Genomic DNA, 27,076 nt, shown 5'->3' on the forward strand with positions numbered 1-27,076 from the left:
TGCCCCTAACGGAGCGTTTGTGTTTTTCTTCTTTCAGATTGCTTCAGAGCAAACCAGAGGCTGTGCGGAAGGCTCTGTCTGAGAACAGTCTGCTGAAAAACATCGACTTTAATGAGAAGTTCCTGGCAGAGGAAAATGTTACAGAGAGTAAGATGTCATTATTTTTTAGATTATTATTTGGTCAAGCTGAATCTGAAAATTTACATCAAATTTAGTTTTCACTAGATAATATTGAAAGTAATCTGCATGTCAATGTTTTCCCATTTAATTGAACAGCGATTTGTACCCTGTAGCCAGTTCATCAGAGCTTTTATATCTGATGCTTTATAAACTGAGGTTTGTCTTTGTACAACTGTGACTTGATGCAGAGATAATAATAGAAATAACAGATTCAATTTAAAAAAAAAAAAAAGAAAAAAAGTCAAGTTTGTGGCTCTGACTAATAATTAACCATTCTGTAGACTACGACCTGCCCCAGCGGCCCAATGAGGCTCACATCTTTTATGGAAACATGAGTAAGATAGTGGTGTCGTTGCTGGGAATTACAAAGAGCACCAACTGTGAGGAGAGCGACCACACTGAGCTGCTGCCGCCCTCTGCCAGACACAGTTCAGAGGCAGACAGGTACTGTTGGAAATATTTTTAACATACTGTAATATACAAGGATGTGGTTCATCTAAATAATAGCCTTCTGAATTGGCAACACAACAGATATATTTTTGTATCCATGTGTCTATGTTGAATGTGTCACTTGACTGTATTAATCAGCATTGTTAATGCATTTAAGTCATACATCTTGATTTGAACTGAATATAGCACACTGATTTGGTAAAAGCAATGCTGGCATATGGGTCTGTACATCTTTTATTCTGAACTCATTTACACAAAATGCATCATGTAAGATTCTCTGCGATGTTGGTATTTTTGCAGCTCTTTGATAACTGTGGTCTTTTGTGTAATTCAACACAATGTAATGCTGTGTGTAATTCCCAGCGGTCTGCCAAATGGTAACGTGTCTCTGGACGTCCTGCCAGTGAAAGGCCCCCAAGGTCCAGCACTGAGAGCGACGGAGCCCTCCTTAAAGGTACCATGAGCCCTCTCTAATGGACTTGAATGGTTTCTTGTGTTGAGCGATGAGTGTTGATTATTTTGGTGCTGTTTCTACTGGATGAGATGGAAACATTATTTCACTGCATTTGACACAAAGTATTAATTTTTCAATGCAGAATGTCTTTTCCTCTCTCCAGGCCTCAGAGCCATTACCCAGGCAGTCCGAGTCGTGGACCATCCATCCAGAACAACTCGTCCTCGCAGCTCCCACGATCAGTGAGTAGACTCCAAATTGCAAAAGCATGTTATTATGTGAACTATTACCACCTTAGCTTTTAAATCCACTGCAGATTTCGAGTATGGTCAGTGAAGCCATCACCTCCAAAACTGCAGGTGAATGACTCTGCAATGGCATCTGCTATTATTAGTAGCCACCAGTCCACATGTTGTTTGTTTTTTAGATGGTGCAGCCACAACTAGTCAGGTTCAGATCCGGAACAATACATCCAGAGAGCTGTGCTTTGATTTGTCCTGGCCCGCTCACTGCCTTACCATCACCCCTCAGCATGGCGTCATCGAGCCTCAGTAAGGATACAATTGGTTGTTCAATTAAATAAATTTGCTACGGTAAAGTCAAGGTTTTTGGGTGATGTTTACTGAATGTCTTTCTATTTATTTACCTTGTTTTATTTGCATTTACCCCACTGTGTAAACCATTATGTTACACATACAGTGGAGATAGTTATTTATGTAATTGTGGCAGCTCAGCCCTTTAAAGCTATTGTAATTAAAGCTTCTATAAATTAACAGTTATGAAAAGAAAGCCCAATCATAATCTGTTTGACTGTATATAAATGTATATATTTAGTTCTACTTTCGTGTTTGTATTTCTCATTAAATTATTGTTTACCAAGGTGCCACCTGCAGATTTTGATCAGCCCCAACCCTTCACTAGCAACTAAATCTGCCCTGCTGCCATGGAGTGGACAGATTTATGTCCAGTGCGATGGTCAACAGAAGGTATGGAACACTTGGGACAGGCAGCTTTTTGCACCTCAAGAACAGTCGATCATGAATTTTGTGTGGACTTTAACAAGAGCTAAATTTGTGCAATGTGACTACTGCTTCAGTTTATTAAGGTCCAGATTCGCCGGGACCTGGCTCTGGATGTGTCCGCGACCCCAGCAGACACAACTTTGTCAGCCCTGCCTCCTCAGGCTGCCACCCCAGTGCTGCCTGTGGGCAGGGTCTCCAACAGGCCCTCGCTTCCCCCGCAGACCCCACAGGCATCTCAAGCCCTGGTGGAGATTAGCAACAAGACCATCGTCTTCCCCACCACTCCCTCGGGGGAAACATCAGGTAGGGCGATGACTGGCTAAAGGACCTAAGTTGCTTTGTTCACCTTCATTTGGATTTTAGAATAGAGCAGAACGCAGCCTGAACACAATCATCTAGAAGCCTAATAAAGTTTTTGTGAAAACTATTTTGTGTGTGTGTTTGTTTTCCTGTGACAAACTCTATGTTGCTCCTCTACTTCAGAGGCCCAGCTGGAGGTGCAGAATGGGGAAGTGGAGGTGAGGTGGTACCTCTCATCATTTGCTCCTCCATATGTCAAGGTACTTTTTCTTCATTATCTCTTTCTTCTGTCAGTCATTACTGTTTTTCAGTTTCTTCCCTTTATCGTCCCCCTTTGGTAAACAGGTGCTTTTCTTTTGTAGTTTCTTTCCAACTTCTTTTGAATTTAGTCTAGGTTACTATGTAAGTGTAGCTAAAATCTTTTCTTTTGTTGCGTGACTCTATTTTGGTAATATGTTTATTTTGTAGTTTCACACTCTAGTTGTTTAGACTTGTTACTGGCGATTGTATGATGTGGTGCCTTCTCTCTCCTCAGGGGGTTGACAACACCGGAGATGTTTACCGGGCCACTTACACTGCTTTCAGATGTTCCAGGGTCTCAGGCACTTTGGGAGACCATGAGAAGATGCAGGTAGGCACTCTCATCCAAAAGGACTTGTAAGTCTAACATTTAGAACAGGTCGTAAGGGATAAGACAAGTGCATTAGGTTAAGTTTAGGGTGCTAGATCAATATTTTTTGCCTACAGGGTCCACATAGGAACACAAACGCTACATTCAGATTTCGGTTTTGTTTTAGAAGGGTTGTATGATTAATTGCATTTGCAATATTATCGCTATATAAGATGAGAAACTGTAATTACGCTCTGGTCACATGATACGCGGGAGGAAGCATCAACTTCGCACATTAAGCTGTACCTTGACTTGTTGTTGTTCAACAGCCTTAAGCTTGACAGAAGCTGACACTACAGAAATTTTGTGTCACACAGGGAATGAAAGTAGCACCCGCCACCCGCAGGTAACTTGGTTGTGTTGGTGGTTGAAATCTTCTGGGCATCTGTCGCTCTGGCAGTGTGTGTGACAGCCTGCGTCACACACACAGCCACCAAGTCAGCTCAGGAAATATCTGTGAAACGGTGTTTCAAACCAAACACACAAGTCCGAAAGAGGCCCAGTCTGTCCCGCGTTACAGCCGGTGCGATGCTTACCAGCATCTGAGAACTCTGGTGTTGTCAGAGAATTACTGAGCTTGTCTACTAAACAAGAGTGGAGTCACTTGGTTTTATTTTCGTTGGCCAACTTTTGAATTGAACCTCAAACTGAGCATTTTTTGAGATAGACTCATTAAGTGGTTGTTGAACTGTGGGTTTTGTATTGAGTGCTTACTGTATAATACTGTTGTGAACTGTTTTTTTTTTTTTTCTTGTGGTCTGGCCGACCTGATTATATTATATCGTATTATTTAATGCCATGACTTGAGACTCAGATTATCTTTCTCATATTATAATTAATATATAATGATATTTTCTTCTCCAACATTGCTCTATAATAATTCATGCATCACCTAATTTCATCAGAACACAGGCCTGGCCTACAAGAAAGACAGTGTATATTTGATCTATCTAATATTGTGTTGGTCGTACTATACACGGCTTTACTGCTTGTCTGTTTTGAAAATTACAGAAGGTAAAGCTCTTAAAAATTAATAGCATATTAAATTGCAATATTGGTTAAAAATCATTCAGCCCTGTTTGCTAAAAAATAAAACAGGGTGTTTTACAAACGTAGGCTAAGCAATAGCTAGATGAACAGTCATCAGTGAAGACATACTACTATATACTTTATAACCACATTGAAATTCTTTTAATGGGATGTTTGGCACATCTAAATAGAATGCAGCCATTATTATACCTGTGAGCAAGGTGTGTGGTCACTGGTGTTTTCTCTTAAAAGAATGGTCTTGTTTGTGGTACACTACAATCGTAAAGAAACTTTACAGCACCTTGTTGGACCGACTCCTTTTTAAGAGTTGAAGCAAAAAATACTTGGCCCTTTTTTAGCTCTCTGTTTTTGGTTGATATGTGCAATTTCAAGAAATCGATACTTGGGTTTTATGTGCAATTACTTATACTACTTCTTACTGTATATTACACTTTAAAACCTTGCAGCAGTAATACAATTTTAAGTTAGGAGGCAGATTTTCCTAGAGGTTTGCCTCTAAGGACATGAATAGGGTAAGCATTTCACACGGTTAAATAAATTCGGATTATTTCCTCTAATGTTTTTCTTGCTCTCTCAGGTTCCCATCACTTTCCTCCCCAGGGACAGAGGGGACTATGCCCAGTTCTGGGACTTGGAGTGCCACCCTGTGTCTGAGCCCCAGCAGAAAACCAGAATCCGCTTCCAGCTCTGTGGCACCGTGAGGACTCATTCATTAGTTTTGTGGGATTTAAGTTGGCTTACGATTCAAACACCATACTGAGAGCAAGTGTGCTTTTGTAGTAAAAGAGATACACTGGAAAATTTGTTTCAGGTTTCATTTTGCCCATTACCAAGTATCATGACTGTTATTTGCTCTCCTTAACCATGCTTTATATACACTTTTGCTCTCCTGGCATGTCTTTATCAGACATTCTGTATAGCAAATAACAATTCATTCATGAATTAACATGTTTCACTTTCAAACTAAACAATGTGTAGATGACCACTGGTCCATGGGGAAAATGCTTACTTTAATTCATTGGAATGTGTCATAACCTTTTTATGCAGTAAGAAAACAAAATGGTTCGTACCTTGACTATGGCTTTGTAGTGTTAGTAACAGAATTAACAAATGAGAGAAGTGAGTTGTGGGGTGGTAAGGAGAGTCACCCTGCTGAGACAGGCCTGCGGGCTTTGCATGTGTGTCTCTTTAATGTGAAGTGTTATGACAGACCCGGTTAACTTAAGAGCACACATACAGAGCAAGTGGGATGTCAGATAGATGGCTCCACATAAGTAGGTTAAGTGGCTGTGATGGTAGTGCTTCTGCTGCTGTTGCTTTATTTCTTAGATGCAGTGTTAAAGTGGAGTGCCAAAAACTTCAGTGGTGTGAAATGCTAATATGCAACTCCAGTCTGCAAAACTTAGATTTAGATATACATGACAGTCTGGTGTGAACTAAATGTATATGGTATATTTCACATATACAGTAGTTTCCATCATGATGTCTTTCCATCAGTAACAGTCAAATCTTTTGTGCATGATATATAGTATCTCTCAAAAGTGAGCACCCCTCACATTTTTGCAAATATTTGATTATATATTTTCTTGTGACAACTCTGAAGAAATGACACTTTGCTTCAATGTAAAGCAGTGAGTGTGCAGCTTGTACAACAGTGTAAATTTGCTGTCCCCTCAAAATAACACATCACACAGCTGTTAATGTCTAAACCGCTGGCAGCAAAAGTGAAGACACCCCTAAGTGAAAATGTCTAAAGTGTTAATATTTTGTGCGGCCACTAGGGCTGTCCCCTACTAAGGATTTACATAGTCGAATCAGAATCGTCAAGTCCTGCCTATAGTCGAATCATGTGTGTTTGTGCACGGTGATTGTGAGCCGAAGCTAAACTGAGGCTTATTGTTGACCATTTTCTCTCTCTCTCGCCTGCCATTCACCGGTCTTGTGCAAAGTTTTTGCCGTACAGCCATGTGTATGTAAAATCAGACGTTGTGCACCCCCATATCGCCAAAATGGCATGATCCTTGTTTCCCTGCGAAGCTTCGACTGTGAGATTGACAGTCGAATCAGCATCGAATCTTTGACTATTTGGGGCCAGCATTATTTTCCAGCACTGCTTTAACCTTCTTGGGCATGGAGTTCACCAGAGCATCACAGGTTGCCACTGGAGTCCTCTTCCACTCCTCCATGACGACATCACGGAGCTGCTGGATGTTAGAGACCGTGCGCTCCTCCACTTTCCGTTTGACGATTCCCCACAGATGCTCAATAGGGTTTAGGTCCGGAGACGTGCTTGGCCAGTCCATCACCTTTACCCTCAGCTTCTTTAGCGAGGCAGCTGTCGTCTTGGAGGTCAGCTGCTTCAGTAGGTCACAGTACATGTTGACATTCATGGTTCCCTCAATGAACTGAAGCTTCCCAGTGCCAGCAGGACTCATGCAGCTCCAGACCAGGACACTCCTGCCACCATGCTTCACTGTAGGCAAGACACACGTTGTGCTCCTCACCTGGTTGCCGCCACACACGTTGACACCATCTGAACTAAACAAGTTTATCTTGGGCTCATCAGACCACAGGACCTGGTTCCAGTAGTCCATGTCCTTAGTCTGCTTGTCTTCAGCAAACTGTTTGCGGGTTTTGTTGTGCATCATCATTAGAAGAAGCTTCCTTCTGGGACGACAGCCATGCAGACCAATTTGATGCAGTGTGAGGTGTACGGTCTGAGCACTGACAGGCTGACCCCACCACCCCTTCAACCTCTGCAGCAATGCTGGCAGCACTCATCTATTTCCCAGAGACAACCTCTGGATATGACACTGAGCACGTGCGCTGAAATTATTTGGTTGACCGTGGCGAAGCCTGTTCTGAGTGGAATCTGTCCTGTTGAACCGCTGTATGGTCTCGGCCACCGTGCTGCGGCTCAGTTAAAGAGTCTTGTCATTCTTCTGATAGCCTTGGCCATCTTTATGTTGGAGCAACCATTCTTTTTTTTTTTCAGATCCTCAGAGTTCTTTGCCATGAGGTGCCATGTTGAACTTCCAGTGACCAGTATGAGGGAGTGTGAGAGCGAGAACACTAAATTTAACACACCTACTCCCCATTCACACCTTGTAACACTGAGTCACATGACACCGGGGAGGTAAAATGGCTAATTGGGCCCAATTTGGACCTTTTCACTTAGGGGTGTACTCACTTTTGTTGCCAGTGGTTTAGACATTAACAGCTGTGTGATGTGTTATTTTGAGGGGACAGCAAATTTACACTGTTGTACAAGCTGCACACTCACTGCACACCAGAGTTGTCTCATGAAAAAATATAATCAAATATTTACACAAATGTGAGGTGTGGACTCACTTTAATGAGATGCTTAACTTGAGACATAAGAGGGTATTTATTCTGTATTTTGTTAACCAGCAGTTGTGAAGTAGTATGGACATGTCAGCTATGTTTTTTTTGCACTTCTAGGCGCTTACTAGCCTAGATCCTACATTTCTTTTTGTCATGTGTCTAAAGGGAATAAAGCCTGGGCCAGTAGAAGGACCACAGGAAGGAGACTGCTCTCTGGTGAAGACGGAGGCCACAGTCAAGACCAGGAAGAGAGCTGATGCCTCAGCAGGCCAAACAAGGTGAGATCTGCTTAGCTAAAGACCTCTGTGGTAAAATGTATGAGCCAGTGAAGGAGACATCAAAGGAACAGTGGAATGATTGTCCACTTGTGTGCTGTTTATCTTGTGTAAAAAGCTCTGTTTCTAAGGATTTAAGGCACCAACCGTGAACCGCAACATCCAGCCGAGGATGTCGTTGCATGTCGTCCCCCATCTGTTTCCCCTTTTCATGTCATCTTCCTACTGTATGGGGCATAAAAATGCCCAAATGATACTAAAACGAAGCTCAATTTGTTAAACACACTGCCTAGATAAAAGGAATTAATGGGTATATAATTTAACCTTCATGAAGGGAAAAATTCCAGCATCCAGTACTAAATAGTCATTCATGTTGATTTTAAAAATTGTTTTAAATCAGCATTCTTTAAGGGACCCACTGTAATGACTCATGTCTCATCTGCAGATGGTGATTGTGTTATGATGGTTATGCTTCCTGTTTAAAATGGCACTATTTGTAATTCTCAGCCAAGAGGAGGCGGTGCGGAGGGGTGTGTATTCTCCACAGGATCTGTACACCTTCCCAGCTACCCGTGTGGGTGAATCCAGCACTCTGAAGGTCAACATCCGCAACAACTCGTCCCTCACGCATGAGGTGAGGCATGCCTTATTCTTATGAAGACATAGGAAGGGGAAACCTTATTTTATTGTTTTTTTTTTTTTTTTTTTCTCTCGCACTGCAGCAGAAACTGAAATACAGTATATGCCTATGCAGCACTATCTAGTCTAGAAAAGATGTAAAACAAGCAAGAGTATAAAAGATGGTTTTAAAATGAGTCTTTCTTTAGTTTTAGTTTCTGGAAATGAGACCTGGTTATCTTGGATATAGAGGTTTATCGAGACCAGAGATTCTAAATGTGTAGATACTATCTCACTTTATGTCAACTGTTTCTATTGCTATAATAGAAAATGCATGACTGACTAGATGTATTTGTTCTGACCTCTAACAATTGTCACTGTGCTTTGCATGGATTTGATATTTGATGTGTGGCTTCTCTAATTGACTTGCAGCTGAAATTTGTAAACCCTAGGGAGCCCTTCCACATCAAGCATTCGAAATATTCCCTGAGGTGAGTCCAGTGGTCATTATCCCTAACAGAAACTCTCTATTCTGCGCTGTTGATAGTAGCTGTGTGTAACATAGGGAATCACAGGTTTACAAGTTAGCTTTATGATGAGTACTTCTGTTAGTTTACTTCCTTTTTTAAGGCACTTTTACATAGATTCCTTTCATGAAACTTAGTAGCTAGGTGTTAAAGTTTGTCAGTTCTGGTAAATACAACTCAAAACATGCTTTGTAATGTAACTTGGAGTCGGTGTAATGTCATTTCCCATTGCTCACTATGGGAGGTCCTGTAAGCCGTTGGGACCCAGAGGATGACGTTACTGTAAACGGTACACTTGAGGCCTCGAGGAGTCCCGATGTGTTTTGCCTAACTAAGCCTTTGGGAGGGTTTGCCTGGCCACAGGTACCAGCTGTGCTGTGCTGATGTGAAACTGTGTTCAGAATGGCCACAGCATGTGTTTTTGTATTGTTGAAATATGAACAAAAACAATGTAAGCGTGGGATATGGAGGAAAAAATATATAGTGTAATTAATTTACTTCCTCAACAGAAATAAAGCATTGTCAGACATACCATTTCATCACCAATGTGTTTGTCCGCAACCTGACCCAGCGCTACACTAGATGTGTTGTGAGCTGTGTGCTGTGTGTGGATTCTTGGTAGCCTTGTGGTGACCCCAGCATGTTGTGGCTCTTATCATGTACTCTTCATTTTTACCACAACCTCACTTAACATAATGTTCCCACGCTGCCCCATATATTTATTTGTGAAGAGTTGTACAGTGTGTTTTAAAATTATTCTTTTTGCTATAGTCTAATATGTTACATTTCATATAGTGCAATCCTTAGTACTTGATTTTATGTTGTTTATGTTTATCTTCTTTTCCACCCATTAGATCACAGCACTATCTGAAGCTACCCGTCCAGTTCAAGCCCAGTACTGCAGGCCGACACGCTGGCTTGCTGCTCGTCCAGTCAGAAACAAGTGGAAGTCTTGTTATTCAGCTGACCGGTGAGACATCGCCTTGAATTCACCATCTACCATCCTACGCCACCTCCTCATGCTGGCTGGCTGGCTCGCTGGCTTTGGGTGGACTCTCTTCTCTGTACTGTTCATCATGGGACAGACAAGAGTAACAGCAGTTTGTAGTTTTGCTGTTTCCTCTCCAAGGATCGAATAAAAGCAACCCTGGACTTAAATCCTTTCTTGTTATCATACTTGGAGATGTAGAAAGAAAAACTGATTAACTGGAGATGACTGAGACTCTACCGCCAACACAAACCCGTCCACCTCTGGATGTGGCACAGGTGTCCTCGGCTGGCCCATGAAAAACAATTGTGCCTGAAGCTGAATGATTTGGTCTGACTGGCTCACAATTAGTGTGCACCACTCAGGCCTTTCAGAGAGCTAATGATATTTGTCACTTGACTCGGTCTGGTATTTGCCTTATCCCTGAGTCACGTCACAAGACAGCGTTGTTGTTGTTGCCATGGCCCCTGTCAGACAGTACCAGTTGGGATACGTTGGGGATTACTTGGAGTTGGTCACACAGGAATGCTTTTGTCTCTTGTTGATTAAATGGCTGCAGGGAGAGTTGTTTATTTTGGGAAAAATAAGGTTGTGTTGCCTTCTGTCTACATTTCAATTTTTTTTATTTTTTTTTAAACTAATCTTCCGTACTGGTGTGGTTTCTATGGAAATGGCTCCTCATCATCCCACCTGCACCGTGGCCTTTGTAACCACCATGTGTTTACTTCCCAGCAAACCACCAAGACTCGTTCCAAACAGTCCAGATGTACTTAATTTAGTCATGATCAGGGCAGCTCACAGCAACATTAGAACGGTTAATGATTGTTATTACATGCTAAAAGAGTATTCTCTGGTGGGATTTTTGTTCGGCAGCTTGCCAGCCCCGCTTAGTATGGTTACCATGGCAAAACCGTGTTAATCACTGTTCCAGTCACAGAAAATTAGCTCCCCATTTCCTCTTTTGGCTCTGGGGCAAATGGCCAAAATTGCTTTGGGGGTATTGGAGTCACATCCATAATCTGTTTTGGAACTGGAATGGCATGGGGAAATGTACGTAAACTTGATCGAGGATGCGTTGTTAACCTGTTTGATGCCACACATTGTGACTTCACCTTTTGGAAATGAAAAACACTAGTGTAGAGCATTATTTTCCTGCTTATATGAAGTATATTGTCACCGACTCCACTCAAAATGCCCTGAAAACTATCCTGACGTATTTTGGATTTACAATTTGCACATGCTTTAAAAAGTATATAATGTAATATATATTCTTGTATGTATTTTAAATAAAGTTTTGTGATAAATAGTGTGGGTTTCCTTGATTTAAAATTGCTGTCAGATTGGTAGTTAGGGGCAGGATATTATAAATGAAATATGGTTGACAAGTAGCTTTCTTTTTATTTACCTTCCTGTTTACATACATTATGTTAATTATTGTCGTGTGTTAATGTGACAGGTTCAGTGCTTTAAGACCACTACATTGAATGCCAGTGTCCACCAACAGATATTATATTGTGGTGGTTATTTTTTCATTAAATTGACTTTTATTTATACAGAGTGGTCCAATGAGAACAGTTCACTTTTTAGCTCAATAGGTAAACATTCAGACAAACACAACAATTTTGATCACCTGTATGATGTCCTGCAGCATATAGTTGCTTGCAATAACAAGAAGTAAGAAGAACAACGCATTTTCATGGGAGGTCCCTAAGCAAGTCGCTGGGATGCTGCTGCATTTGATCCTGAACCTGTGACCTCCCCTACAGTACGGGATCATACTTCTAGCCCAGTAAGTTGGCTGACATGTGGGATGGGGCCTGCAGGTGTCGTCAGAGCTTCATCAAGTGGGACTGTCAGCAGCATGTAATGTACAGTAGGGCAGCTGGGCTTTATTTTGCTTCCCAGGCTGGAAACCACTGTAGTGCAGTTGGACTTGACGTCTAGCAACACAACATCCCAGACTTAAAACAAGCAAGACGAGGCGACTTAGCACGTTAACGACTGCATTTACAGGTAGGAAGCCTGCCACATTTTCTTAGTTATTTCCGTACTCTGGTGTATTTTTTAATGCACAATGCGGCAGTCGTAGGCGGCTGGAGGAATGTTCTGGCTATGCTAACTGCTGTGGCTAAACGCTAGCCGGGCTGTCCGGTGTGGGGGTCTGACTTTGGGCCAGACTGTGGAAGTTGCTGTCTGGAGTTGGAGCCGCTTTCCAAGCTGCGCCAGACAGCAGAGCTAAGCTAACACGGCTAAGGCTAGTCCCGGCTCCCATCCACCCGCCGGCGCCACAGCACCAGTCCGCTATGTCGGTGTCCCTGCGGGGGGACTCCCGCTGACCTCACCGGTAACTATAACATGTAGGACCCCGGGTAAAGACTTATTTTTCTCTGCGTGGCTGCTCGTAGCGGTCTTACCCTGTTTGATTTGATGAACAAGCTAACTGGGAAGCTAGATTAGAAATTGAATACTGAGCTGTCACTCATGTTTTAGGCCGGGGGATAAGTTGCCCAACTTTTTTTTTTTTTTTTATGCAAATGAGACACGCGGTGCCTGTCTGATGAGGTGGTGTCATTAAGTAGCTTCATCTGGGATGAGTTAGTGTGGTCGGTTCGGACCTGTGTGTTTGTGTTTATTAACACTGTAGGGTGGAGGTGAGGACCACTGTGGGACTGTGAAATATCAACATTCATCATCCACACGCAGCCTGTGTAAATGTGTAGCGTGGGAAGCACACTACACATCTTTTCCTTATCAAACATGGAAGAAGGATCCTCTAGAACAGTCGTTCTCAAACTTCTTTAGGTCAAGGACCCCTAAACTGACACAGATCCCCATTTGAGAAGGTTTTGTCCCAGGATCACACAGCTGAGAGGATTTTGGAATTTAGATGTTTTACAGAAAGTAAAACCCAACAAAAAAAGTCATAGGTTCTGTCACTGTGTTACTTACGGATTGGAAATATAGTGAAAATAAATGATTCCCCTTTTTGCTGGGGACCCCCTGGAGGACCCCACTTTGAGAACACAAGCTCTAGAAGATGATGAGGGTATTTACTCATACTAAACCCAGCCCCAAAGTTTGAAACTGACAGTCCTATAAAAACATGGATGTATATGTGACACTGTACAGTGCAGAGCGCCAGTCTCTCTCGCTCTCACTGTCTGATGTGTTCCAGCCCACTGATCGGGTTTACATTAATTTGATTACTGGGCTCTGCTTTCTGGTTCTCTGCTTGAGCTGCTTGAGATTTTTTTTTTTTATGTGTGGGTCTGGTGGAGCGAATTCAAGTTGCGTGCTGAGGGTGTGTTTTGTTCCTTGCCTGGCTGGTTGGCCACTACCCTGCCTCTGCTTATCCTGAAGATTTCAGTCAGGGACCTATAGATGAGGAAGTGTTGTTTGTCCTAGCTTTTCAGTTCTCTCGGTCCTGCCTTCTCTCTCTGTTTACTTACCTGTGACCCCCACACCGTCTCTCTCAAGCTCTTTTTTGCATCCGGCTCCGGTGCTTTGTGGAGTTTGGATGCTTGTGTCATTGACTGTGGCAGCAGAGTTGTGTAGGTAGCTCCTGTGTTGGGCTGCTGCAGTACAAAGCTTGTTAAGATGGGTTCAATAAAAGGACACCTGTGAATGATGATGATGATGATGATGATGATGCGTGTACAGGTAAATATCGCCAACATGTCAGGGTGTTATACTGTTTAAGACTTAGAGGAATTAAAGTATTAAGGGATAATGCTGGTGTTTGCTTTAAGCGCCAATCATCTATATGTTGACCTTCTTCTATACATTATTTCTGGCAGTCTACTCGCTGCCATTTACTTTTGTACGGTGTGAAAAACATTAGGCTTTAAAGTTCCCTGAGCTTGATAATTCATTATAGAAAATCTAATCTTTATTTTATTATAATGGAACATATAATGTTATTTCATTATGCTGGAGTCAAGTACATTCATAAACAAGTCTTTTCAGGATTAATTCATTCTCTGATTCTTTTGTTTGAATGAGTCACTTTTGTATGACACAATGTTAATTTGTTGACAGAGGTTTTTGTAAACTGTTGACATTTATGGCGATGACAACATGCTCTGCTGACTGTCATTCATCTGAACACATGTTGCCTTCAGAGAATGTAAAGAAAAGACAATCTGCTGTGACGTCACGCCTCAGTTCCTGGCTGGTTATTTTAAAGCCTGAAAACTTGGTTTCAAATCTTGTGTTCATTTTTTATTGTTTATTTGTCAGGGTGAGTGCAGAAGAGACACATTGTAATAGGTTACAGTAACTTGGACAAATGTGTTGCATATAGGGTTTATATCCGAAGCTAATTTGCAACCCGTGTCCCAGGTTAGGCTACACACATCACCATTACCAAGAAAACAGAAACAAACAACAAACAAATAACAAAAACACACCAGTCACAAGAAAAAACAAGCACAGTATAAATATGTATACATGTGTCTATTTCTCTAACTCTGCTGAATTCTGATTGGTTGTTATGTGATAAAACGTTTCAGTCTAGCCACGCCTACTTCAAACCAGTGAGAAGAGCGCAGCCGAAAACACATACAGAAATGTCTCGTGGAAAACTTACTGTATTGTGTGTAATACTTTTTTGTTCGTGGACCCCTTCGCTCATAGTTAGAAGCTGACTGAGACCTTCATGTCTTCAGTGTCTTTAAGGCGCGTTAGTTGCTGAATAAACTCAATCTAAACATTACTTACACACTTGTAACGCAGGGAGAGAGCAGTCACCCCGCCCGGATTCGAACAAATTTGTAGTGTCAGTGTCCTCCATCACATCACTAGAAAATAATGCATTAAAATAGTTAAATTAATGGAGTTTCTGTACTAGAGAGACTCTAGAGTCTCTGGGGACTCGTATCTAAGAAAAATATATCTTGGAATCATCATTTATAGGCATCATTTATTTCCCTTCAGTATAAAAGGTGAATGTCAGCTCACCTGTGTTTTGTACCTGAGAGTGAGACGTCGTTACTGTTAGTCTTAGCTGCATGTGGGAGAGCGCAACACACTGAACACGGTGCGTTCCTTAAGATTCACGCCGTGTTGAAGTAAATGCTTCGTCATGTTGGAGCTGCTTCCTCCCTCACACCAAATCTCCTTACTGCAGGTGCTGCGTTTTGCTGTATTATCTTTTTTTAAGTGAAGCTAAGCCAAAACCTTTGAGAGTCGCCGTTGTCCAGTAATGTAAACAGAAGTACTGCGTAACAAATGACTTGAAGTTAGGTGTGCGTAGCAGGTACTGCCAAATAACTTTTAACTTTTATAGACTATAAAATGCTCACTGCGGTTTAATCGGGAGCGCCACTGAAACATAAACATAACCTCCGCTGGACCCCTCAACTTCTCGTACTTAGCTGGAAGTTGTGGTTCATCTGTTCACTTGCTTACCTTGGAGACGTTAATGTGACATCTGTGTCTGATAGAGCTGGACTGAATATGGTTTAAATCAACACCACAGTATTAGTGAAAGTGTTTTACATAATAAATGATGTTTAATGAAATGAACTGTTTCATTACGTAACACAGAACTCTTCACACACCAAGAACTTACATTTGGTAAGTTTCTGAATTAGTGGCTGTCTAGTTATATTTATTCCATAAGCAGAACAACGGTTGTTGACAAAACAATCTCAGCTCAAGGGCCACTTTTTGGGGGGACTTTTGACCCGACTTTGCCTAGTTTATCATGGAACTTTCCAATATTGTGAGCACCTTTGGGACTTACTGACGGCATGGACCTGAAATATAAATATCTATGTTGCAAATAACACCAAATAACTTGAATATTAAATGCTTAAACTAGGTGTAGACACTAGTGAGCAGAAGACATAGTCCATTCTAAGTGCAAATCCTTTGCAAAAAAGTGTGTCCGTAGAGAATATTTCATGGTCAACACAGGGATTGCAGGCTCCTGTTTAAATCAACCTTTATTTAAACCAAAGAACACACAGAGGGCGAGCTTTGTCTTTTTAAGGTCAGCTCTGTGTGCAACGCTGGAGTCTATTAATATAAAAGTGAATAAAAACCATCAAGTCATGAAATAATAACTAAGAAGGGAGGTTGAGGAGAAAGTCAGCGAGCAGACTGTGCGTATTATTAGCTGCGGTGATGTGTTCTCGTCTACCAGGTTGTTCTGTGTGTCTGCTTCACACAGCTCACTGTACAACTGCTTCTCAGAGCCAGACGTCTGTGTCCATCTGTCTGTTTGTGTTTCTGTCTCTTGTTCTAGTGTGTGTGTGTGTGTGTGTGTGTGAGAGACTGGAACTGACCGTCAGCCCATGTGCGCGTGTACTATGAGCATGCATGTGCGCGCGCATGTGTGTGTGTGTGTGTGTGTGTGTGTGTTTTGCCCTTTGCCAATTAGCGGCTTCTCACCTCCCGAGGCGAGCGGCTGAGTGTGTGTTAGACAGAGGAGGGAGGCTTGACGGGGCTTGTCTGCCGCTGACGGCTCAGCCTTAACCTGAACTCTATCTCACGCGCTAACACACACACACACACACACACTTGAGTACTGAACTCCAGCTTTCTCTCATACACACACACACACACACACACACACACACACACACACACGCACACACACACGCACGCACGCAGGACCTGAGCTCCAGCCAGTTGTTGATAATACAGCCTTGTCTGTCTCCGAGCCCATGTGACACGCCAAAATGTGACAGTATTGTGTTGGTGGAGCGAAGGCGCGAGACGGGCAAGGACGAGTGCCAGCCTGCACCAGAGTGTGTGCGTCTTTGTCTCGGGTTGTGCTCATGGTAGTGTGTGTCTTTGCATGTACAAATACACTGTCGGGTATTGTGTGCCTGAAGTAACTAGTGCGTATGTGACTTTCCAGAGTGAAAATAATGTAAAATGCGTGATATGTGGAAACAGACTGAAGAGCTGGTGTGTACAGAAGAAACACACTGCATCTCATTCAGAGTTTGTTCAACTTTATCTACTTGGAACTGTTTTGTAATCATCCAAAATAGATTTTTCATGCTGCTGTATAATTAATCAAGAAAAGTTCATTATATTTATACTACAAGCTTAGTTTTCAGTTTTACAACTACTTGAGAAGGGTTTTGGAAAAACAGCTTGATACCACAATTTCTCTTTAAGTAATTTGGCAACACATAAAAAAAAAATCATTTGTTAGAGCAGCAGCAGCGTATCCTTTGAAAAGAACTGCAAGCAAGATTTTCACATTCTGGCCAAAGAAAGGAAAACATTTTTCTTTACATTTCTATTCCAATTTTAGTATTTTTAACATTTCTTCTTGGCCAGAACCAATCATCATACTGAGTTGTGACTGAATACATCCAGATATGTTGTGCTAGTCAAACTGAAGATCAAAGTGCTCGCGTGAATCCCTCTGAGAAAAGCTGGAGTTTTATTTTTAACCCCAGTTGGCACACCATAATAAGTTGATCAAAGAGCGCATTTGCCAAAACATGGTATATTCTTCTGCACTACCCTGCAGAAATCACAGCATTGAGGTGCGTATCCTGTGTGAAAGTTAATCTCACCCATTCACTGAACACAGAGCAGCTTTTCACAGAGATTTCTGTTCCGGTTTTCAGGACGGCAGCTTGTTTGACGCAGCAATCCTGTTATCTCTATTAGTGATTGCACGGGTTGTGCAAATTGTTTGCTAGATTTAAGCATATTTATATAGTTTAGATGATTTCTTTCTTTTATTTATAGAACTTCTGCATTGTGGATCCGTCATCAGTCATAATGCTTACATTTTTAGCCCCTCTAAAGAGTAGAACTAGTAGGCTTAAGCTGTAAGAACATCAGAATTAATGCCAGATACCGATACTGGTGCTGATATGGTGCCAGAGTACCTGTTTTGATGCTAAAACAGTCCTTTTTTGGATGGCTTTGTTATTTGAAGCTTTTTTAAATTCAACAAACAAAGTTAAAGTTCTCAAGTGTTATACGGGATCTGAACCCAAGCATTAAATTTTTCCCCCCAACAGGTGCAACAAAGCTAGCAGGAGCGTTAGGTAGCTGTCAGACAAACGCAGTCTCTGCACGCCCACACAGTCCTGGGTAGACGTCTAATCAAGCAAAAGAAGTGAAATAATTTGTCTGGGTGTACCATGGATGTGCCGGGCTTTAGACTAGACCGTTGTCAGAACTGGCGGCTGATAAATTAACAGGGACAAACATGAACATAGTTGTCAGTATCTTTCATTATATAAACGAAGGTGTACCATGCTCACATGTGCCAATTAGAGAAGAAAACCTCAGGGGAAGACTGTCAAACATGCCAAAAGTTGGTTTTCAAGGCTTGTTTGTAGTGACTAGATATATCGTATGCAGCCTGTTACAGTTTTTACAGACTACACATGAATACACTCTTTGTGCAGTACAAACAGATACTTCTTCCATAGCTACAATTGAGGACACTGGGGTCCTGTCCTTGCTAATGTTTTGAGGAATTTTGCGGTTATACGATTTTATTATTTATTTTTAGTCAAAAAATCTGACTTTTTATGCCAAAACCAAAAGAGAGTAGTACATCATAATAGCATGTGTAGCAGTGTAGAGAAACATGGAGACCATAATGTAAGGACATTTACAGGTGATTCTATATATTTGAAAAGAAAGACATGAGATCGTGTTTGTTTTTTTAAATAAAACTAAAATTTGTCGGTGGCTAATCAATAATGCTGCAGTGACTGTTTTCTCATCTCTGTCACTGTAGGTCAAAGGTTGATGAAATCTGGGGGAATTAATACATCTTACATGTGTACAGTTTATCGTTTTTTAATAATACGCTGACTGACCCATGGGGGCAGGGGCCTCTTTCATTTTGACATGTATCAGTATCTCAGATAGGCCTACCAATAATTGGATGGGTAACATCTTCATCTTGCTCTGGGTTTTCCAGTGACACTGACTGAGGCAGAGACTACAGTGATAGGTCAGAAGGAGGTTGCACTTTTGGTCACATTTGGTGTTGATGGAGAGACTACATCCTTAATGAAGGAAGACATGTTTGCTGTCGCTTTGCTGTCTTTACGGTCGTGAATAAACACAGCTCTTTCTCTAGCAGGAGTCACCCCCCCCCCCTCTCCTCATTTATCTTGCCTTTTGCTTCTTTGGGAACCCACTTGACAGATCTCACAGCCCTCAAGCTTTAGAGAAGAGAAACTCCCCAGCATTTGGCTAATGGCTCCACAGTTCCCACACTGATTAGGAGCAGTCCACAAACTGCAGTATTAAGTCGTTGATTAAGTAGTTAAGAAGCCCTAGAAACGACCAAAAAGTGCTGGAGACAGCAATTTGATATTGTTTTACTCTTTAAGTGAGTTTCACAGAGGACATTTAAACAGTTTTGTCAAACAGTGCATTCACTTACTGCTGGAGTGTTTTTAATACAGTTCGTCCTTGTTTGCATAGCTTCATTTAAACACAAAGCCTAAGTAGCGATTTAATAATTCACTAAAGTCCCTGCATGGGAGAAAAGACAGGAAAGGCACACACACATTTTACATCGCAGCTGAAAACCTCCTCTTCTTAGTTTTTTACATTTTTACTCAAATGAAAGATTTACGTGCTGCAGACCCTGAATCTCATTGGGAAACTAAAAAAAGTATTGTTTCAACAATAACATGTCGGTCGGTGGGGAAAACCAGCCAGCGTCGTCCTCAATTCCTGAATAATTAGAGATATTTTCATCTGACAATGGAGATGTCTCCCAGTAGCTTGATGAGATGAGATACATCAGGGTGTGTGTGAGTGTGTGTGTGTGTGAGGTGAAAGTAGCGTTCCTGAGGAATGCTGTACTGAGTGCTGCTCTGCTCCTGTGCGGTAATTCAATAGACTGGCTACAGATGCTGTTAACATGAGCCACAAAGATTTGACACACACACACACACACTCCTGATTGTGTCTGCATGTGTGTGTACAGACTGCACACTTATCCATTCATCTGTGTGTGTTTATCTAAGAGCCTGTACGACTGGGTATTACACAGCTGCAGACTGTGTTCATGTCTTCATCCGTACTTCCGTCTGTCTGTCTGTGCCAGTAGAGTGTGCGCGTATGCGTGCGTGTTCCTAAAATAGCCCGGGTGTTAGTGCTCTTGTTCTCATGGTGCTAGTCTGAGACGTCTCCAGCCTGCCTTTGTTTCCGCGGCGTGTTGTCGAGCAGACCTCTCGCTAAAGGCGGAGATGTTAGCAGACTGTGGTCTCTGCATTATTGATGCAGACTGTGACCGGGCTCTGCAGGCCATAGGCTACAACTTTAAAAAAAATCAGAAGGTGGAGTGAACTCCGGCTGAACTCGCTGGGAATTTAGCAGGAGACAACGCAGACGGGGCCTTTCTGGCTTACAGTCTTTACACAGAGGTTGCTTAAACCAGGAGCTGAGAGACGACCTGATTCTGGTGACATGACAAGTTTACCAGTGCATTTTTAATGAGCCCGGCTCCCAGGGCGAGACTCGGATGATTAAATTTGGCTCATGGGCCGGAAAAGTTTAAGACAGTCTGCCTTAGATAGGGGCTGAACTGCACTTGGTTTTTATAAGTGGATACAAGGGCAGCGTAAGGAGACTTTTCACTAATGAATGCCGTAGAAGGAGACATTAAGTAGGCTAATTTCACTCTTCAGGTGGACTACCAGGTTTTTACACTTTTTATCAATAGCTAGATGTGATGTTATCAGAGAATTTGTAAAGTAAGCCATGTTTTTCGCACCAGAACAAAAAGCATGGGGTGCGATGTGTGCGATCTGCGTCAGCCTGCGCCGGATTAGATAAAACCTTTCCTGCATAGCAAAAACTTCAATCTAGATTCATGCTTCTCTGTCAAGGTGGGTAGTATTTCACGCTGTGACTTCATTAAGAGCCGGGTAATAAAACAATAATGATATTTATCACAGTATAATTTTCCTCAATATAACAAATGTTCAATATATCGTCAAAAAATGTTTATTAGCACAAAATTAGCACTTTATTTTTATATTAAGATATTTATGTTGTTGAGGAAAAGGGACTGAAAAAAGATTTACTAATCACATTTTTTGAAAATAGATTATATCATGATAGTTTTGAATGTTCCACCTCAGACTTGTGAAGTGATCCACTGTTCGGCATCAAGTGTTTGCGGCGCTCTGACCATAAAGAAAAGTATAATTTTCACTCAGGAGCAAAAATCTGCCTTTAAACTTGAAAGAAATGATGATTTGATATTAACGAAAGGTGTGACTTTTTTTATCGTGATAACATTTTTGGCCATATCGCCCAGCCCTACAGTCATTATATACCTGAACTGATTACTCTTTCATTGACGTTCTGACATAAGCCCTTTTTAACGGTCACTGCTGGCTTCATTTATCTGTTAAAGTGATGGCTCTGTGTCATCCGGACTTGGGTGTCTTTTCCGTTAATGTTTCTTGGCTTTTGTGAGACAGACGGAGAACAGTGGTGAGTTAAAATGTTAAATCAAGAAGGAAGAAGTCTGGTGTTCTCTCTCAGACTGCGTCACTGATGGATTTTAAAGCTTACTTTGCCTCTTGAGCCTTAATTAATGCCCATGTTGAGCACGAGGGACGCTCGTCCCTGCTTCTGACAGTGAATCTAATAACACATTTCTGCATCAATTTCATCATTTAAAGTTATTAGAGAGTCTGCTGACTGTTTTATAATATCAAACGGTGCAAAAGCATTGAATGACATGATGTTAAACGGCGACTCTCATTTTATTCCTGTTAGCTCACATACTGCAGCTAAAGCATTTAGATTAATATTATTTGGTCAGTGACGCACGTTAGGATGAATAAAAAAGATCTGATTATTACTGAGATTGTATGAGAAAATTCTGGAAAATAGTTTATCTGTTCTCAAAAGAATCTCCTCAACTTAACATCAGCTCTTACACCGTGTTTCTAGAGTTGATTAAACTGATTAATTATTTATTTTTGCGTAAGAGATGAAGATTGTGGTAATACATTTATCACAGGGAAGGTTTGCATAGACATTACATTTATTCATTTAGCTGACGCTTTTATCCAAAGCGACTTACAATTGCTAATTGTCAGAGGTCTCATGTCTTTGGAGCAATCAGGGGTTAAGTGTCTTGCTCAGGGACACATTGGTGGACGTGTTGCAGTGGGAATTGAACCCTGGTCTCCCACATCAAAGCCATGCGTCTTATCCACTGTGCTTTGCTAGCTAGATCACATTATGCAGGGCCAAACCCATAGTTACATTGTTGAGGAGGCCAGCCTTAGTGGAGCTATAGCAGAGCTCTAAACCAAACCTCGGTGGAAAAAAAGAAACTGTTAAAAAAACAAACTAGACAAATAAATTCGACTTGAGCTTCTGTTTGCGTGACAGCCAACTGATGTGCACAGATACCTTTTTCTTCATATGTGCCTGGTGTTTAGACCACATGCTGTGAACTTGACAATGACAGCATGGGGAGGAGAGGGACACTAGGGGATGTGTCTGGTCATGTCGACCACTTGAAAGGTGCTTGTTGCATGTTGCTAGCTTGGTGACTTACTTGTGCTTTTTTTATGGAAAAATACTAGCAAGATTGACCGAACTTTACGTAATTCTCTCAAGCAGGATCAAATAAAAAAATAAAAAAAGACATTTCCCAGTAAGATACTTGGCGTGATTGGCCACATACTCTTTAGTGGTCTGGAACCAGCTGCTCCCTTGCTGTCCCTGTAGTTAAGCACCACATCTGTCTTTATCTGATGTCACTGAACTTTTTGACTATTTTAGAGTCATCTGCTTTTTGGGACTTACTGAAGGTGCTGAGGTGCAGGTAGTGTCTTCCACATTTCTGCAACTTTTTCCTTCACCACAAAATTGCCTTTTCAAGGAAATAAAATTGATTGGTCATGAGTGATTGCCAGCCATTACCATACCTATTATATTGTATTCCCTTTAATCCAGCCCAGTTTCCAATTGTGCTGAACCCCCCAAATCAGTTGGCGTATGTATTTGCTCATGTATTTTCTAATTTGATTTGAGGTCTTATATTTATTCTATTCCAACTGGTGTTAAGAAGTTCTTTAACCTGAGGAAACTTGCAGACACTCTGAAATTGGTACTGCTGATGCCACACAAATGCAAACTAGGAGTTGACGTCAACTTGCCCTCAGGACAGGAGCAGCTGAAAATCTGCTAGTATGCATTCTGTGATGAATCCCACACTAATGTTTTAATAAAGGATATAATATTAGTAAAATGCCCTACACTTAAAGAGGAGTGGAGATGATGGTGTGTTATCCAGGTCCATGTAGTGAAAAAGAGAAGACGAGAGTTTATGTAAAGCTGTTTGGCTCATCCCAACCACCGCTGATTGGTTACATACCAACAGACACGTCATTGAGTCTGCTGCTGCAAGGCTGCGGCCTTTTTCACTGCAAACCATTTGAATTTGTATATACCACTCACCGTCTGGCAAGTGATGGCTGCCTCTGGTTGTCTTGTTTTGTGTGTGTGGGTGTGTGTGTCTCACTGGGAAGGAGGAAAACAACACCTGCTAAATGTTGGCAATTGTCCCCCACTTTAACAGATACTTTTCCATCTTCCACAAGTTTGTTTCTATACTAGAAATATATATTTGGTTGGTGATATGTCTGACCATGTTTGAAGTCCACTGTAGACAGTGTATGAAAATGTTAAGTTTAGAGGGTAAGAGTGAGTGCATGTGTGTGCATTGTTCTGTATGACTATGCAGATCATTTCAGGACTGTGTGCACACAGTACATCTATATGTATGTATACACCAGAGTTGGTCAGATGGATCATGCAACGTGTACCTCATAAAATGACCAGTATGTCCTAACATTGTTGAACAAAACTTAACTCCAACCTGCCATGTTCAGGAAGTGCCGCAAAGTCAGACTCTTCACTTACAAAACCCTCCATAAGTGATGCCCCCTCTTAACACTCCAGCCTTCTCCACCGCTACACTCCTTCCTCCACCCTCCACGCCTATGACATCTACTCTCTATTCCACCATGTAGGATGAATCACCGGACTTGGGGTGACTTCTCCATAGCTGCACCTCCCTCTGGACCACACTCCCCAAACACATCTAATCAAAAATTATCCCTAAACTCACCTCTTCAAAATGGCTTTTGATATTTGATTGTAGGTCCTTCTCTTCAGCACTTATCTCTGCTTTTATTGTGTCTTTTAGGTTTTCAGTATTTTCTATTTATGTACCTAATTTGTCATGTAAAGCATCCTAAAACGTCTAGAAAAGCACTCTATCCATATATTATTAATATTATTAAGTACTGGGACATCATTTTTGAATTGACACAGCCCATGTATTCTTTATGACACTGCTGCAAGTTGTGATTTCTGTGTGCTCGTTCTCTTAAGTTCCTACACACACATTGTAAATCACAACCCAGATTTTCACTTTTCACCTCATTTCTCTTCTTTGGTTTAAGGAGACCTAATATGCTTTTCCATATTTTATGACTTATCTGCACTGTTACAATATTGGATGGTCATGTTGAACATGGCCAAAGCTTCAAATAATGAGATTTAAAAGAAATCCCTGTGAGCAAAAATCTCAGATTTCCTCCTGTTTTGAACTGCTTTTTAAAAAGACAGGAGCATGTACAGCTTGTTTCAGACAGAGGCTGAAATGAAGGCTTATATGAAGGGCCAGTATTTTTCTTTTGAACTTTGAATCATGCAAAGCTGCCATACAAGAGTCACAGAACTACAATATATGACTGGAAAAGCAGGATAATAGGTCTCCTTTCCTGTTAGTTTTGTTTCCGCAGTTTGGGTGTGGTTGCCTACACCTTTTATCATTTCTTATTAAAGAGGTGGTATTATGCTCATTTTCAGGTTCATAATCTTATTTAGGGGTTTTACCAGAACAGGTTTACATGGTTTCATACTGCACATTGCTGCAGCTCCTCTTTTCACCCTGTGTGTTGAACACTTCGTTTTAGCTATGGAGTGATACACCTTGTCTCTAAATAGTCGTTGTTGGGAGTTGCACATGAGCAATTCCTAGTTAAGGACTACCAGCCAAAACAAAAGTATCTTTCATCCATAAAGTTTTAACTGAGCTCTGTCTCTACATCACAGGAACAACTTTCTGTCCACTGACTGCCTGGAGGGTAGCTAGTGTTTGGAAGGGAGAGGAGAGCTGTATGCTGCAGCTCACTGTTTTTCTACCAGTGACTAGCTGCTTGGCGAGCGTTATATGAGGCGCATTTAGTTTTCATCCCTGTGACATCACAGGGATGTAAGGGAAACGGCTGGACTACAAACGAGCTGTTTTCAGGCAGTTCAGAGCAGAGTTTTCTGTGGGAGATGGGCTTTTTCACTTTGCAAACCTATTACATGCACAAAAAAGGTATATAACTCATTAAAGGAGAGGGAACAAGCAAAAAAGCATAATACCACCTCTTTAATAATTAAGACTGTGAGATTACACAAATAAGTCAGGACATATGTTAGTGTGTAATTTGCTGTCTCTGTTTGAAATAAAAGAGCCTGTGAAAAGATGTTTTCACAGAGATTCACATAGTACAGTGGACAGTTAGTGATTGTAGGCTGTGTATGCTTGCTGCAAACAAAAGATAAAAGTAAAGACTTTGGTGGTGTGTCAGATATTGTTGGTAAATTTGGAAGGGCAAAGCTGGTCTTCTGGTTTGCCCTAAGTCTTCTCTTAAAAATAAAGATGGTAAAAATAAGAGTTTGCCCTGAAGCTGTCCACTCGTTTGACTGCCTTGCCCCGACAGTATAGTGATGTTGCCATGTCTCTAGATCTCGGAAACTAAGTTGGTGAGTAACTTCCTGTAATAACTAAAAGGAAATATGGCAATACCCATGCTGTCTGATCAGCATCTTGATATGCCACAACAGGTTTGTAGCCAATGCAATATTTTCTGCTTCAGTCCATGTTTTGATGACATTTAGCCTTTTACAAGACAAAATTTTCAGTAGCACCACAAAAAGGGAGGCATGCTCTTGTATTAACAGAACGGTCTTACCTAACAGCCCCATAAATAACATTTATACACGACGACAACAAAATATCTATTTCTGCTCCAGTAGTTTGTGACATTTTTATCAAGGTGCCAACCCTCTTTGCACAAGAAGTGAGTGTCGGGCACACTGACAAACTTTGAATGTAAAAGCAGAAAGACTTTTGGTACCGCTGTAGTTATCTTCTCAGTGTCGACTCAGTTGTGCCATTTTTCCAAACACAAGGTTGATCCGAGTGGTTACGTTAGGGTATATTTCCATCAGTTTATTTTAAATCAAAGACTAATTCTGCCAGTGAATAATTCAGTAAATTGAATTAATATCTCGTGACTAAAATGACTAAATTGAAAGTGTATTCTTTCAAAGGACTTTGACTGTGAAATTAGATGATAGACCAAAAAATGGCATGAAAATTTGCAGCCCTAGCTGTTGCTTCTCACAGACTTCAGGCTGCTCTGGAGGCAAAAATATCCTACCTGTTACTAGGCAGCTGTACTAAATGAAGTGTGTGTTTTTTTGTCTACTAATGGTGCGTAATGAGTCAGTCGGTGTGGGTTAGTGTAGGCTGATGTAGGCTGAAATAGGAATGTGTATGTGTTAATGTGCGGTAACATGGGTTGCTGTGGGCTGGTGGAAGCTGCTGGAGGTTAGTTCGGGTTGCGGGTTGGTGTATGTGTTGGTGTGGAGGAGGGATAGCCTCAGAGTCACTGCCAAGACCTTCAAGGAAGTTTCCCTGGCTCTGAATCCACAGTTTTAATTGCTGAGAGTCTTTGTGAATACCAAGCGACAGCACTAATTCACTCCCTTTCTTCTAGTCTCTCCCCCTGTCTCCCTCCCTCTCTCTCGCTCTCCTTCCTTTCATGTCCCGTTTCCCTTTCTTGCCCTATCAAAGAGTCTGAGCATGTTTACATCCTTAACTTGGTGGTGGCAGGTGGGTGGTGCTGTGAGCAGCACTCTGAAGTCATTATGACAGTGGATTGGAGGAGATTCACATTTCCAGGCAGCCTTTTGTGTCTTTGGCTGAATTGTTCTTTTGCTTCATCAGCCAACAGTCCACTCATTTAAGTCCTTAAAGTAGTGTAGTTCCTGCGAGTACTTCTCTCTTTAATCAAAGAGACAAGGTTGTGTGATTTAGTGCGTTGTACTTGATGCTATGTGCATGTGCTCGCTGAGTTTTAAGTTGCTG

General features: G+C 41.5%; 2 protein-coding genes across 2 annotated transcripts in view; both read left to right on the forward strand.

Annotated features, from left to right (window-relative positions):
• The window catches only part of cep192 (centrosomal protein 192), a 33,451-nt gene extending 22,265 nt beyond the window's left edge, over positions 1 to 11,186 (forward strand). Inside the window, 14 exon segments of the mRNA XM_038712251.1 lie at positions 38 to 147; positions 462 to 624; positions 994 to 1,084; positions 1,248 to 1,326; positions 1,512 to 1,635; positions 1,965 to 2,070; positions 2,181 to 2,409; positions 2,590 to 2,666; positions 2,942 to 3,037; positions 4,704 to 4,823; positions 7,637 to 7,749; positions 8,254 to 8,380; positions 8,797 to 8,855; positions 9,746 to 11,186. Coding sequence (XP_038568179.1) covers positions 38 to 147; positions 462 to 624; positions 994 to 1,084; positions 1,248 to 1,326; positions 1,512 to 1,635; positions 1,965 to 2,070; positions 2,181 to 2,409; positions 2,590 to 2,666; positions 2,942 to 3,037; positions 4,704 to 4,823; positions 7,637 to 7,749; positions 8,254 to 8,380; positions 8,797 to 8,855; positions 9,746 to 9,878 — 1,627 coding nt within the window. The 3' untranslated portion in view covers positions 9,879 to 11,186.
• Positions 11,187 to 11,507: 321 nt separating this feature from the next.
• The window catches only part of LOC119898096 (low-density lipoprotein receptor class A domain-containing protein 4-like), a 218,053-nt gene continuing 202,484 nt past the window's right edge, over positions 11,508 to 27,076 (forward strand). Inside the window, exon 1 of the mRNA XM_038712252.1 lies at positions 11,508 to 11,892. The gene's annotated coding sequence lies outside the window, so the exon portion shown is untranslated. The remainder of the gene's footprint in view (positions 11,893 to 27,076) is intronic.

This window comes from Micropterus salmoides, unplaced genomic scaffold, assembly GCF_014851395.1.
Source record: "Micropterus salmoides isolate LMB-PRFRI ecotype aquatic unplaced genomic scaffold, ASM1485139v1 Ms_hic_scaffold_11, whole genome shotgun sequence".
In the NCBI taxonomy this organism is placed as follows: domain Eukaryota; kingdom Metazoa; phylum Chordata; class Actinopteri; order Centrarchiformes; family Centrarchidae; genus Micropterus; species Micropterus salmoides.